This window comes from Hemicordylus capensis, chromosome 5 (assembly GCF_027244095.1).
Source record: "Hemicordylus capensis ecotype Gifberg chromosome 5, rHemCap1.1.pri, whole genome shotgun sequence".
Classification (NCBI taxonomy): domain Eukaryota; kingdom Metazoa; phylum Chordata; class Lepidosauria; order Squamata; family Cordylidae; genus Hemicordylus; species Hemicordylus capensis.
The window spans coordinates 91889166-91903426 of NC_069661.1; the positions used below are offsets into that span (position 1 = coordinate 91889166).

General features: G+C 46.3%; 1 protein-coding gene and 1 long non-coding RNA gene across 2 annotated transcripts in view; one reads left to right on the forward strand and one right to left on the reverse strand.

Annotated features, from left to right (window-relative positions):
* The window catches only part of LOC128327496 (uncharacterized), a 57465-nt gene that overhangs the window by 7516 nt on the left and 35688 nt on the right, over nt 1-14261 (forward strand). The window lies entirely within an intron of this gene.
* The window catches only part of MICU3 (mitochondrial calcium uptake family member 3), a 103971-nt gene continuing 98843 nt past the window's right edge, over nt 9134-14261 (reverse strand). Inside the window, exon 11 of the mRNA XM_053256321.1 lies at nt 9134-9677. Coding sequence (XP_053112296.1) covers nt 9564-9677 — 114 coding nt within the window. The 3' untranslated portion in view covers nt 9134-9563. The remainder of the gene's footprint in view (nt 9678-14261) is intronic.

Sequence of the window (14261 nt, forward strand, 5' to 3'; positions counted from 1 at the left end):
GGAGGAGGAGAAACAGGAGTGCAGCTCAGGTGATGGTGGGAAGATCTCTGAAGTGAGAGGAGCAATCAAGTACTAACATGCAGATACTCTAGAGCGTGCAAGCGTTCCAGCATTGAAGCAGAGAGAAATAATGGCGGCAGTCAGGATGCAGAGGGGGAGGGCCGGCAGGCGAAGCCCCTCTGGCCAGATGAGGTGGGTGGACGGCGGGCAAAGTCCCGCCAGCCAGGAAGAGGAGGCGGTGGCGGGGAGAAATAATGGCGGTGGCAAGGAGTTGGGCAGACGGCAGGCAAAGCCCTACCAGCCGGGAGGAGGAGGTAGGAGGCGGCAGTGGGATGGCCTGGCCCTGGCCCACCCAATGGGGAGAGCTGCGGGAGGGAGAGAGAGCAAGAGCACTGCGGGGGGATGCCACAGGCTCAGTGCACAACTGCACAGATGCTCTGTGTTTAAGTTATACTTAAATGCATGAAAGTACTTAACTTACTTGGTGTTTCGGTTGTCACGTCTGTGAAGATTTACTGCAAGGCTCACAAAAATATAGAACCCATCCTATATTCCTTTAAATTGAGTAAGGCTGTGTTCTCACAATCACACCAATTCTGGTTAAAGTGTTAACCATGATTGTTGAGCTCCATGGTACTGTTGTGAGAATGCAGATTTCCCAGGCAATCCTGGTCAAGCTGTGGTGGTTAAACCGCATTTAATCAGGATCTGATCCTGGTTATTGATTCTGGTTAAAAGTGGCTTAACCATCACAGTTTGACCAGGTTTGCCTGGGAAATCTGCTTTCTCACAACCAGCTCCAAGAAACTCGGCAATCACGGTTTAACCATAATCACTGTGATTGTGAGAATGCAGCCTAAGAAAGTATGGAAGATGCTGTCTTTGCACGTGGCATACGAATTATTTCTGTAATGGGATGGTTGTTAACTGTACCACCGTTTTTTGAGCATCTCAGGAGAAACACCAGTAAACAGCTGATGGATCTTGCTGTAGTAATTTAACATCAACAATTTAACTTCCCAGTTGATGAAGTTTAACCTTTATCTTTTATTGATTTGATTAATGAATTGCCTCTACACAAAAAAAGAGGAGATCCCTAAGCCAATGTACAATAAAAACACAATGAGGCAAGTCTCACGATCAGTGAGACTCTCCGGAAGGAGGTTCACGTTGAGAGTGGGCTTAGCCCAGGTTCCCCCCAGATGATCAGAAGACAGCCCTGGGTGGCCAAATTGGCCACCCACATGACTTTTTCTCTTTTTCTCTTCCTCACTGCATCCACCATCATGGCTGCTCGTTCCCCTCAGGCCACTGACAGGCCCGGGCCCATCCGTTGTCAGCCTGCCTCCCTCTGACAATGGCCTCGGTAGCCCCAAACAGCAGCAGTGGTTGACTGGGCCCTTCCTTGCTGCCAGTGCCGCCATGGCCACTCATTCCCCTCAGGCTGCTGACAGGCTCAGGCCTGTCCCTTGCCCTTCCTTCTGTCTCTCTTCCCCCTCCCTTCTTTTTCTCTTTCTCTCTCCTCCACTCACTCTTCCCCACTCTTTTTTCTCCCTCCCTTCATGTTTTTCTCTCTCTCTTCCTCCCTCCCTGTTAACAGATTTTGTTCATCTTGTTTCCTCATTTAATTCACACAACGGCAGCCTCCTTCTCCTGAAGGGGCTCCTTCCTCCCTCAGGACCCATCTTTCTGCAGTCCCCTGCCTGCTATCCTTTTATAGAGAGAGATTCCTCTCCTCTACAATCAAGAACATCTTCCGACCAGTAACAGTTGCATTCCAACTGACCTTAACCATCACAGGCTCCTCCCCCCCACTGCCCAATCATCACAGTGCCAGAGACTCCTCCTCCCTATCTGCATATAGAATCCCCACTGCCCAATCAGCATGGTGCTTCTGCTCTCACAGGCTCCTTCTCCCTATCTGCATATGGAATCCCCATGCCCAATCGGCTGCTTCTGCTTGCAAACTCTGTCAGCCAATCGCCTCCTTTCTACCACGTCCCCACGCATGGCCCGTCTTGGAGAATTAATAATATAGATTCTTACCTCAATCTGTTTTCCACAATAAACTAGTGAGATAGACTGCTTTTCTTCTCTTCTTGGGGTATTCAGCTGAAATAGTGATTTAACCAAGGTCACCCACTGAATATATAAATAAGGATATTATCCGAGTTACCATGAAAATGAGTCATCATCACAATGAAATCCTTTTTGATTGCATATATTGGAAGGTATGAGAATATTGTCTGATAATGCTTTCCTATCAGCTTCTGGGACCAAATCAAAATACTTCTCTTGTAACCCACAAACACCTGAAAAAACCCTTGATTTACATCCCAATGAGTCCACTTATTCTCCATTGTCCTGTCAAAGTTATTCTTTATATTCAAGATATTGCATTCAAGATATTCTTTCTACGGACCAAATCTGTACAAGGCACACAGGAGGCCTGTGGGGCCAGGGACGCTCTGTGAATACATCCAACCCCTTTTTAGGCATAGGCTATTTGGAGGAAATGGCATGCTTTTTAATTTCAGTTACTACCAGCTCCCTGATCCAGGAGGAGGGACTGAGTGGCCCCGCAGTGGGGGACGTGGGTGGAGTGTCAATAGCTATGGGAAAGGCACCCTGCCGCCATAAGTGGAGCTGCCGCCGCAAAGGATTACTGCAGGGAAAGGATAGGGCATAACTGTAAGAGGTGGCCTGGGAGGGTAGTGTACTGGAGACAGTTCTGTGATGGTGTAGGTTTGGGAAGCAGAGATTAGCTCTGACTCCTGGGAGCTCTGCCTCAGTTGGGAGGAAGAGTACCGGGTTCTTCTTCAGTTCTTCCTGAAGAAGCTGTCTCTGGTGCAGGGAGCAGGCTGTATTCCCTCAAACTTCGACACTGTGGGGTGGTCTTAGGGCTGGCGAGTCAGGTTTGCCTTTTCCTGAAGTAACTTGAACGCTTTTAGCAGCTGTTACGTGTTCTTAGAAAAAGCCTTGCCACTGTGGTTCTTGGTGGCAACCTTACTACTGTCACTCAGCTGAGTTCACTTGTGTGGTGGCAAATCAGAAAGGTAGGTTTTGTAGAAGTGAGTCTCTGGACCGGGTCTCATGATCAGGAAGACCTGGTTTGTGGCAGTGAGCGGGGAGAGTGGGCTAAGCCCGCTCTCCCCGCACACAAGCGCGGAGGGAGCCCTGGGCAGCCGGATTGGCCGCCCACACAATTGCCAGCTCCGTGACAGAGACGGCGAGGGCTGGGGAGCTCAGGGGCATTGCGGCCCCCGGAAGCCCCAGTATGCCCTGCGCAAGCACACAGGGCATACTGGGGAGACCCCCAGAACCGGGAGGAGGCTTTTCGCCTCCCCTCTGGGGGTCTACTCATGAGTAGCTGCGCTGCAGCTACTCATGATCAGATAGCCCGGTTTTGCAGAGCACTCGCTCCGCAAACCTGGGCTAAGGGCAGGGGTACTTAGGCGGGTTACCTGCCTAGGAACCACCAGGCTCGTAGCCGAGCCCGGTGGTTCACACGATGGGGCAACATTGGGCGAGCCTCTGCTAGCCTGATTTTGCCCCATCGTGTGAATAGCCTCTCTGCCTTGCTCAGAGTTGGCCATGAGCCCGCACAGGGGGTTCCTCAGAGAGAGAATCTAGAGCCATGAAACTGGGCCCTACCCACTTTCTATATTTATATATATTTGAATACTGACTCCCTTCCCTCCCTCCCTAACAGCTAAGGAGGAGTGGGTGGAGGTTAGAAATGAAAGAGTAATCTAGATGTTATTGCTAGAAAAGCAGGAGCTCCTTCATAGCCCTGTTTAGATGGAGCAAGGAGGCCTGGAACTGAAGGGTGGGAGTCCTACTTCCACTGCATTCTGGGAAGAAAACTAATTTACATCAGCCCTGTGTGCATGGAGCAAGTGGGACCCACAACTCATATATAGGATTAGCCTCCTACACTGTGTGATAAATTGTTCACAGCATATCCAGTATCAAAAGGAAACATGGCAGCTGGATTGGAACAGGAGAAAAAAAGAGCAAGGACAGATTGTGGTAAAGGCGACATGAAAGAGGTGGTCAGTAGGCCAGTTGGAGTGATTGGTATGAATTGTCTGTTGAGGAACAAAGATGTAAACTTGCCTAGGTAGTTTGTTCCATTGACTAAGTAGTCTAGTTAGAGCTAGGGTAAGTGTCAGGAAAAATCTCTTTAAATTCAGGACATTGCTTATATTTTACCCTTAGAACACTCAATGAGAAACAGTTAAAAAAAATCAATATAATTCTTATTACTGCAAATATTTTTTTAAAGGAAGGTTAGTTGTTGCTGATTCTATACGATCCTTCATATGCATTGATTACTGAGCAGTGTTATTTTTGACTATAACTATTGGTCCTAAAACATTTATGGTTTAATCATCCATGAGTCACAATTTGTAGAGACACATACAGGAACTGCTTTCCTAACATTTGGCTGTGGACCGAAGAACAATGACTCAGAAATTCACATTATAATAAGTGGATTGGTGCCAGACTATTTGAGCTCCTCCGTGTAAAATGGTCCCTAACATAAATAACCGTAACCCTGCTAACTGGGTATAGAGGCACCTTTGAAAGTGTTGACTTAAAAGAATACATTCAGCAGGAAGGGAACAGCTGTCTCTATTCAGCCCAGCATAGTGACTCTCTAGTGACGGTTGCTGGTGTGTTTCTTTATAGGTTGTGAGCCCCTTTGGGAGAAGGCATCATCTTCTCATTCCTTTTGCTGTGTGTAAAGTACTTTGAAAACTTTTTGTTGAAAAGTAGTCTGTACATAAAATAATGGCTGATAGGATGCACACGTCTAATGGGGACAGAAGACACTGGTGGTGCTTCTGCTGACATGGAAGCAGCAGGACTGCTGTTTCTGACTGATGGTTGTGCAAGCAGCAACCCCACAACTTCTCCCATGGGAGAAACCGTGGCAATGGACTTGCCCAATAGCCCATCAGAAATAGTGACACTGCACTTCAGCCTCTGCAGCAGCACCAACACTGTCTGCTGGAATTCCCATCAGAATCTCACACCGTGTCAGCCAGCAATAGCATGTCAGGAAATGGTTAAACAAGAACACTTCTTTTTTAATAAATATGTGCTAGGCTTAAAAAGGAAGAAAGGTGTAGGCATTTTTATAAGTGTGTGCATTAAAACATGCAGTCCCCATCCGCATTCTGAAATGGTAGTCTAAGAAGAGCTGTACCACATAGTAACCCACATGATGTGAAAGACAACGCTGGCATTCCTGATCGGCCAGTGCTGCTTTGCGCGTGGAAGCCAGCCTGGAAGGCAGGGGAAAACAATGTAAGTAATACTGCGCTAGTGCTGGCACATTGTTATAAGTAGTTGTGCAACTGTGCTCTTGCACAGCACTACCAGGGCTGGCTTTCATATGCACAGCAGCACCGGCCAATTGAGAACAGTGGTGTTGCACATCATGTGAGCCAATACCTTTTAATATGTTTGGCGCCATTGTGGATGCGTCAGCAGAACAGAGAAGAGCACATGAACACTTTCCATGTTCACCAGGTTCTCCCTAAGTGTTGGTTCCTTGGCATGCAAGAAAAGTCTTACAGATCAATGTGCATGTCAGGTGTTCCCTAACCTTACTAGGGCAGTTGCCCATTTTTGTGTCTTCTATGACTGTGTTTCAGCAGAACCCCTAGCTGTGCACCTTGCTGCTATTCAAGCCAAGAGGAAAACAAGAAGCTGCAAGGATATGCAGGTAGGATAGGACTGAATAAGCAGGCAGTGCAACATCCCCACAAAGGAGCCATCTGGCCTGTGAGAAGCATAAGGTCTGTGCTCTTGCATACTGCAATAGCGCATACAGCAGATTGAGATTAACCACGAGTCCAGTAGCTAATGTCAAAATTACCACACTCAAATGCAGTGGTTCTGCTCCTATCTCTCGGGTAGGTTCCAGATGGTGGAGCTTGGTGACAGCTGCTCCTCAAACAGGAGCTGTTATATGGAGTCCCTCAGGACTCCATTCTGTCACCAATGCTTTTTAATATCTACATGAAACTGTTGGGTGAGGTCATTGGGGGATTTTGTGTAGGGTGCTATCAGTATGCTGATGACACTCAAATCTCCTCCTCCTCCTCTTCCGATGATAATGGTACCCATTCCCTAAACACCTGCCTACAGGCAGTAATAGGCTGGATGAGGGACAACAAATTGAAATTGAATCCAAGCAAGACAGAGGTACTCATTGTGGGGGATCAGAATTTGAGGGATGGGATAGAGCTTCCTGTTCTGGTTGGGGTTACACTCTCCCAGAAAAAAAACAGGTACACAGTTTGGGTGTGCTCTTAGATCCAGGCCTCACCCAGGTATCTCAGGTGGAGGATATAGCTAGGAGCACCTCTTTAGTCTACTTTCCAGTAGGCTTATGAGATCACCAGGCATTCTTTGTGTGTATCTGTGTGTTCCCCCCACCATCTACTTTGCAACTCCTGGACCAATATGAACCAAATTGGGTACAGTTGTGGGGACACATAGGGACACCTAAATGGTGTAGTTTGTGATGATGTCATCAAACCCAATCCAAAATGGTGGATGCATAAACTTTTGTGGCACAAGTGGGCTAACTTGTGAACCGCCTAACCAATTTGAACCAAATTTGCTACAGCTGTAGGGACACATAGGGATGACCAAATGGTGTGGTGCATGATGATGTCATCGACTCAAATTCAAAATGGCGGACACAAACTTTTGAGGCACAAGCTGGCTAATTTGTGGACTGTCTAACCAATTTGAGCCAAATTGGGTACAGTTGCAGTGAGTGACTGCAACTCACCTCAATGACATAGTTTGTGATGATGTCATCCACACCAATTCAAGATGGTGGACACACAAACTTTGGAGGCGCACGTGGGCTAACTTATGAACCGCTTAACTGAATTGAACCAAAACTGCTGCATAGGCGTGTGTCCGAACCGGTCCGGCGGCCATTCTATAGAATGGCCGAACTGCCAGACCGGTTCTGCCCTGGTTGGTCCGGGTCCGGGTGGGGGGGTATTGCTTTAAGGGCGGGGAGGGCTTGTTTACCCCTCCCGCGCCTCTTTGCCCCCGCCAGTGGCCGTAATCTACTGTAAAATTGGGGCGCTGGAAACCAGCCGCCCCAGCCGCCGCCCCCCCCGCGAGCAAATTAGAGGGAAAAAAGGCTACTGCCTACAAGGAAGGGCTACTGCCGCCCTGCCGCCCCCCCACCCGCCACCCCCCCACGAGTGCTCACCAAGTTAGAAGAATTTAGAGAGGAGCTCGCGAACAGAGCTCCTCTCTTATCGAAGCCTCCGGCCCAACTGGGGCCTTGGGCGCGTGCGCACGCGCGCTAGAGCTCTTTATCCACTAGAGCTTTTGCTGGGTAGACCGGGCCTCCAGCAAAAGCTCTAGTGGATAAAGAGCTCTAGCGCGCGTGCGCACGCGCCCAAGGCCCCAGTTGGGCCGGAGGCTTCGATAAGAGAGGAGCTCTGTTCGCGAGCTCCTCTCTAAATTCTTCTAACTTGGTGAGCACTCGTGGGGGGGTGGCGGGTGGGGGGGCGGCAGGGCGGCAGTAGCCCTTCCTTGTAGGCAGTAGCCTTTTTTCCCTCTAATTTGCTCGCGGGGGGGGGGGGGCGGCGGAAGCGGCGGCGGCTGGGGCGGCTGGTTTCCAGCGCCCCAATTTTACAGTAGATTACGGCCACTGGCGGGGGCAAAGAGGTGCGGGAGGGGTAAACAAGCCCCCCCGCCCTAAAAGATAGGCTCCCCTTTGGTGCTGGTCCGGACTGCTCCGGACCATACACATCACTACTGCTGCAGCTGTAGGGACACTTCAACAATGTAGATTGTGACAATGTCATCCAACCCAATTCAAGATGGAGGGCACAAAGTTTTGAGGTGCAAGTGCACTAGATCATTGACAATTTTGAACCAAATTTGCTACAGCTGTATGCACACATAAGGATGTCCCAATGGTGTAGTTTATGATGATGTCTTCCACCCCAATCCAAGATGGTGGACATGTGAACTTTTGAGGTGCAAGAGATCTAACTTGTGGACCTCATTTTGAACCAAGTTTAGTCCAGTTGTAGACAGTGAAAGGAAAGTAGGTTGATTAGTGCTGGTTATTACCTTTAAAGCTCTGAATGGCTTAGGTCCGGGTTACCTTAGAGAACACCACCTTCTGTATGATCCCCACCGCATGCTGAGGTCATCTGAAAAGGACCTTTTCCTGGCAACTCGACTGGGCTTTCTTTGTAGCTGCTCCTGGGTTGTGGAATGTACTCTCCACAGAAGTTTGTGGTTTAAATACATTACTGGCCTTTAAGCACCTCTCCCGTTGACCTACTGCTGCACAGAATATGGGCCAATAAATGCTAAAATTAATTGCTAAATGACACTAAAATGTTGATAACATCGCCATCCAGCTTTGCCCCATAGCACTTCGTTTGGCAATCATTAATATAAAAGTGAGCAGGCCAGAATTGTGATTCAATTCTAATCATGACTTCAGCTCTAAAAATTTCAGTAAATAGCAAATTTTACTGACAGCAAGTTCATGGCTAACAAAATCTATAAGCCTCATGCTTCTTTCAGCTTTCTGGTACAGTATTGTACCCTAACCATCTGGAAAGCCTTTTTTGTGTCCTTTCATTACATTGCAGGGCTATTTAGGGTAGACAGAAGACAGAATCGGTTAGACAGAAGAGCATGAGGAACTTCTATGGAATTTGTTGGCAGCAGCCAGAATGTTAATTGCAAAATGTTGGTGAAATTCATTAGTTCCAAAAATAATATCTAAAATAGGGAAGGTACCAGAGATGTCTACGTTTACAGTATGTTCGGCTTAAGAGTATGGATGGAAACATGCAATAATTGTTCTCCTCTAGTTGATGTATACCAGAGCTTCTTGTTAGTTTAGACCAGGGCTGCTCAACTTCAGCCCTCCTGCAGATGTTGGCCTACAATTCCCATAATCCCAGGCTATTGGCCACTGTGGCTGGGGATTATGGGAGTTGTAGTTCAAAAACAGCTGGGGGGCCTAAGTTGAGCAGGCCTGGTTTAGACAGTTTTAGTTGTGTGTGCGTGTGTTTCCCTTTTACCTTGTTCATGAATTAAATTAGAACAGAAATTGAAATATCTTAAGAACTTCTTGTATTTTGCATTCTATAATTATGTGTTAATATATATTACTACATTTAATCAATGACTCTTTAAAAAAGAAAAGAAAAAAGCCTTCTCACAATTTTCACCCAAAATAGACCCTAAGTGCTCTAGCTTATCACAGTAATTATTTGCAATTGGCTATAGGTACTTTTATTTGCCTTTGATAACTCGGTATCCTCCAGTCTAGTGAGATCATTCAAGAAGTTCATAATGCTAACATGGTTTTTATATATATCAAAACTATACCAGCATTGTGAACTCCTTGAATTCTTCCAGAAGTTTCATGTAGATTGGAAACCTGCGAGATCTGGATCGTGTTCCATTGCATTAATAAGGAATGGAGTTCTGCGCCTGTGCAGGGGCCTTGCGGGTAGATTGACTTGCTCCTCGTGATGCCCACTCTACTCTGTACGTGCTCTGTGCTTCCATTGAAATGGGCAGTTGGGGGCACTGTTTTCCCAGTTTCTATTTGACCACCAAAGCATCAACACCTCATTGCTGGCTCCTCGGCTCATCTAAATACAAACAGAAGAAGAGAGAGAAAACTGGAACTTTGGACCTTACTGATCTTGGACTGTATTGCGATGTTGCTTCTGAGTCCACTGACATGGATTCTGATGAGGTGAGCCATCCCCTGATGTACCACCAAAGACATCTACAGCACTTCCCTGTCAGAAGAATTAAAGCCTATCATGCCTTACTAAGAGGGATAGCAGAGGCTTTGGGTATGGACAAAGCTGCCAGAGGAGGATCTAAAATACCCTGCTTGTAATATGATGGCAGTGGTAAGACCTCGCATCTGGCCGCCCTTCCTATGCTGCCGGTGATCACTAAGGTGGCTCAGACAGCTTGGGAGGAGCAATAGACCTCTACAACATCCAAGCGTTTGCCATGGGGAGAAGCAGAATTCTGAAGTCTTTCTACTGATCAGGAAATAAACCCCTGCAGTATAGTGCCTGATTCCCAACCCAGATAGTCAATTCAAGAGACTAGTGTTGATGGTACTGGAAGCCACCAAAAGATTGGGTGGCATCAATAGGATTAAACTGCTGTCTGTTCCCCAGCATAGGTCACCAGCCAGGTTGATCAAAGCAGTTTCTGTCCTGAACCTGGGCTGGAAACGAGAGTGAAATAGATAGAGGTGATTAATATTATCTACAAATGTCTGCAGTTTGTGGATAATACATGCTTGAGCATCTTGCTGAAAAATTAAAGATTTGGTGGCTATTTTGTAGTTAGATGAATCACTTGGTTCCAGTGAAGGTTTTTTTGTTTTAAAGAAATGGTCTTACTACCACCCCTCCTAAAGCACCTGAGACTTCTCCGTCTCTTAGTCAAGACATTTACCATCTCCTGGACCAAGCCAGCGAGTCTCCCAGGTCCCGCTCAGCCATATGTTATTAGCTATGAAGGGCAAGAGTGAAGCACGCAAATGATAGTGCACATTTCTCAAAAGGTGAAACAAGTTTTTTTTTTAAAAAAAATTAATAGACATCTATATACAAATGTTTTTTTTAAAAGGAGGCTTTACCTGTTTCTTTTCCTGGATGTGAGTTTACAGTTCCCCAGTGTGTTTATCATTACCCAGTAGAGCAGGGATTCTCAACGTGTGGGTCCCCAGATGTAATTGGACTTCAACTCCCATAATTCCTACCAAAGGCCACTGGGGCTGGGGATTATGGGAGCTGAAGTCCAATCACATCTGGGGACCCACACGTTGAGAAACCCTGCAGTAGAGTAATATCTAACTCTTGCTACTGACTCTAGCACACTGACAGTTCAATTAGTGATTAGTCATTATTAGTAGAGACATATACAGGAACTGCTTTGTTACTAGAATCTAGCTTTAGATTAAGCTGTTTAAGGTCTGGAAGCCTTACCGCTGGCCAGTCATACATTTTACATGGAAGTCCCACTGATTTCTGCAAAGACTGGCAGATATTCTAACAAAGCATGCACACTTCAAGAGACTGCGGAGGTGTGATGAGTGCCCTTGTGAAACTCCCTGATTATCCCAGTTCCAAGCACTCCCCATGCCCCAGAAGGGCCCTCTAAGATCTGAAACATGTTGCTGACCCTCAGATGTGTTTCCGATCTTATAAAGCCCCTGTGGAATGCAGGGAGCACTTGGAACTCTAATGGGTCTTGTGTAACAGCACATGCAGGGGGAATGGGGGAAACTGGGCTGCAATGAGAGTCCTCATGGCATGAGGACTCTTGTTGTACCCCCACAGTCTCTGAAAGCACACACACTTTGTTAGTCAGGACACCAGCCGGCATCCTCTGGACCCAACAAGGTTGCACAAGACCAGACTTCTTGTGCAGTGAAGTGCTGGTAGAAATGGGGCAGAGAAGTGACGATCATGATAAAGTAACCTAGATCAACCTTTAGAATGTATATTATGACCAGAGATCTTTTAGAGCCACCTCCACAATACAAAAACAACAACACTAGGCAGGAATATACACATTTCAACCACATGGAAAACACATATCCAAAAGTTTCCTTATACCAGCATACTAATCTACTGAATTTAAATTTATTGTGGATGCAACCACAATGGAGCATATTAAACATTAGTTATATAATGTAACATAAAATGGCATTCAGGGATGGCATATCCATTGCACAGATGTGGCATTTGTGACATGCATAAGGTATGCAGCAGGTTGCCTAGCAGCCTGTTCCTGGCCATTTTAGTGCTGCTGCTTTTACTAATCATTGCAGCTGAGAGTCAGTAAGCAACTTCAGAATGTTTTCTTCTTCTGCTTTCTGGGATTTGCAAAATGAACTGAAATGCTGTTCTGCTGCTGAATCTGGAAGCAACTTATGAATTAATGTTGCACTTTGTTTAATCTCAGGAGTAGTTATGCAAAAAGCACACCAGATTTCACACACTGTGGATCTAGTCCTAAACACATGCATCAAGGTCTACATGCACGTGCTTTCTAAAATCAAGGGGACATTGATTGCAATAAACAGACATTAGTCTGCTCTCCAGTACTTTCTATTTTTATGTCTTATTCCTGTACAATACTGATTAAAGTTGTCAGCATTGGCTTATTTATTTAACCTATTTTTATACCTCCCAAAACTTATGTCTCTAAGTGGTTTACAACAAAAAATAACAGAAAAGTTAAAATATTAATTAAAACAAATAAATGACAACAGAGAAATTAAAACATTGGTTAAAATAAATAACAGCAAAATGTTAAAACATTACAATTTAAAAATTTAAAACAATATTTTAAAACAATGTTAAAACTATTAAAACGGTATCTAATTAAAAGCCTAGGTGAACAAATGTGTCTTTAAAGATTTTTTAAAAAATTATGAGATGGGGAGGCTCTTATTTCAGCAGGGAGCGTGTTCCACAACAGGGAGCGCATTCCAAAGCTCCAAGACAGTAGCGGAGAAGACTTGTCCCTGTAGCCACCAGACGTGCGAGTGGCAACTGCAGATGGACCTCTTCTGATGATCTCAATGGGCAGTGGGATTCATTATGAAGATGTTCTCTTAAAAACCCAGGGCCCAAGCAGGGCTTTATAGGTTATAACCAGCACCTTGCATTTTGCCTGGAAACTTATCGGCAGCTAGTGTAGCTCTTTCAATAACAGGAGTAATATGGTCTCTCCGAGATGACCCAGAGACAAATCTGGCTGCCACATTCTGAACCAGCTGTAGTTTCTGAACTACACACAAGGGCAGTTGCACACAGAGCGCATTGCAGTAATCCAGTCTGGAAGTTACCAGCATATGTACCACTGTTCTGAGGTTGCTTATCTCAAGAAATGGATGCAGCTGGCATATCAACCAAAGCTGATAGAAGGCACCTCTGGCCAGTGCCTCAACCTGGGATACCAGGGAGAGGCTCGGATCCAGAAGCACCCCCAGACTGTGTACCTGTTCTTTCCAGGGAAGTGTGACCCCATTCAGAACAGGCAGATCAAACTCTCCTGAGTTTCAACCCTGCACAATGAGTACCTCTGTCTTCAGTCTCAGTTTGTTATCCCTCATCCAGCCCGTCACTGTCTCCAGACAGGCATTTAGGGAGGTTATGCCTTCTCCCGATGATGTTGACATGGATAAATATATTTGGGTGTCATCAGCATACTGATAGCACCCTGCACCAAATCTCCTGATGATCTCTCCCAGCAGTTTCATGTAGATGTTAAACAATACTGGAGACAATACGTAGCCCTGAGGGACACCATACAGAAGTTCAGATTTTGAAGAACAACATTCTCCAAGGGATACCATCTGGAACCGGCCCGAGAGGTAGGAGCGGAACCACTGCAAAGCAGTGCCCCCCACTCCCAACCCCCTCAGACACTCCAGAAGGATACTATGGTAGATTGTATTGAAAGCCACTGAGAGGTCCAAAAGAACCAACATAGTCAGACTTCTGTCAATTCCCAATTGGAGATCATCCATTAGGCTGACCAAGGTAGTCTCCACCCCATAGCCAGTTTTCTCCAAAACTGTCTGGAGCTGGGAGGCCACAACCCTCTCCATCACCTTGACCAGCCATGGAAGGTTGGAGACAGGCCTGTAGTTACTCAACTCTGAGGGATCCAAGGCAGGCTTCTTCAGAAGTGGTCTAATAATTGTCTCCTTAAGACAAGGAGGCATCCTGCCCTCCTTCAGATAAGCATTTATGATCTCTACCAGGTGTTCTACAACAACCCCCCTACCAGATAGTATAAGCCACGTCGGGCAAGGATCAAGAGAAAAGGTGGTAGGCCGCACTGCTCCAAGCAGCTCATCCACGTCCTCAGGAGTCACAAGCTGGAACTGATCCAACTTAACCACAAGAGTCACCACTGGACACATCCACATCAGACACTGAAGAAATGGTAGAGCCCGAGTCTAAATTGGCCCAAAAAACGAGAGATTTTCCTCACAAAGAATTAATTAAACATGTCACAGCATGTAATCAATGGTTCCAGATTCTGATTCAAAGGAGGAGGGGCACATACTAGCCCTCTCACAACCCTGAACAACTCTGCTGGATGTGAACTTGTGGATGCAATACGGGCAGAAAAGAATCACTTCTTTGCCATATGTATTGTCTGAGCATAGATCTTCAAATGTACTC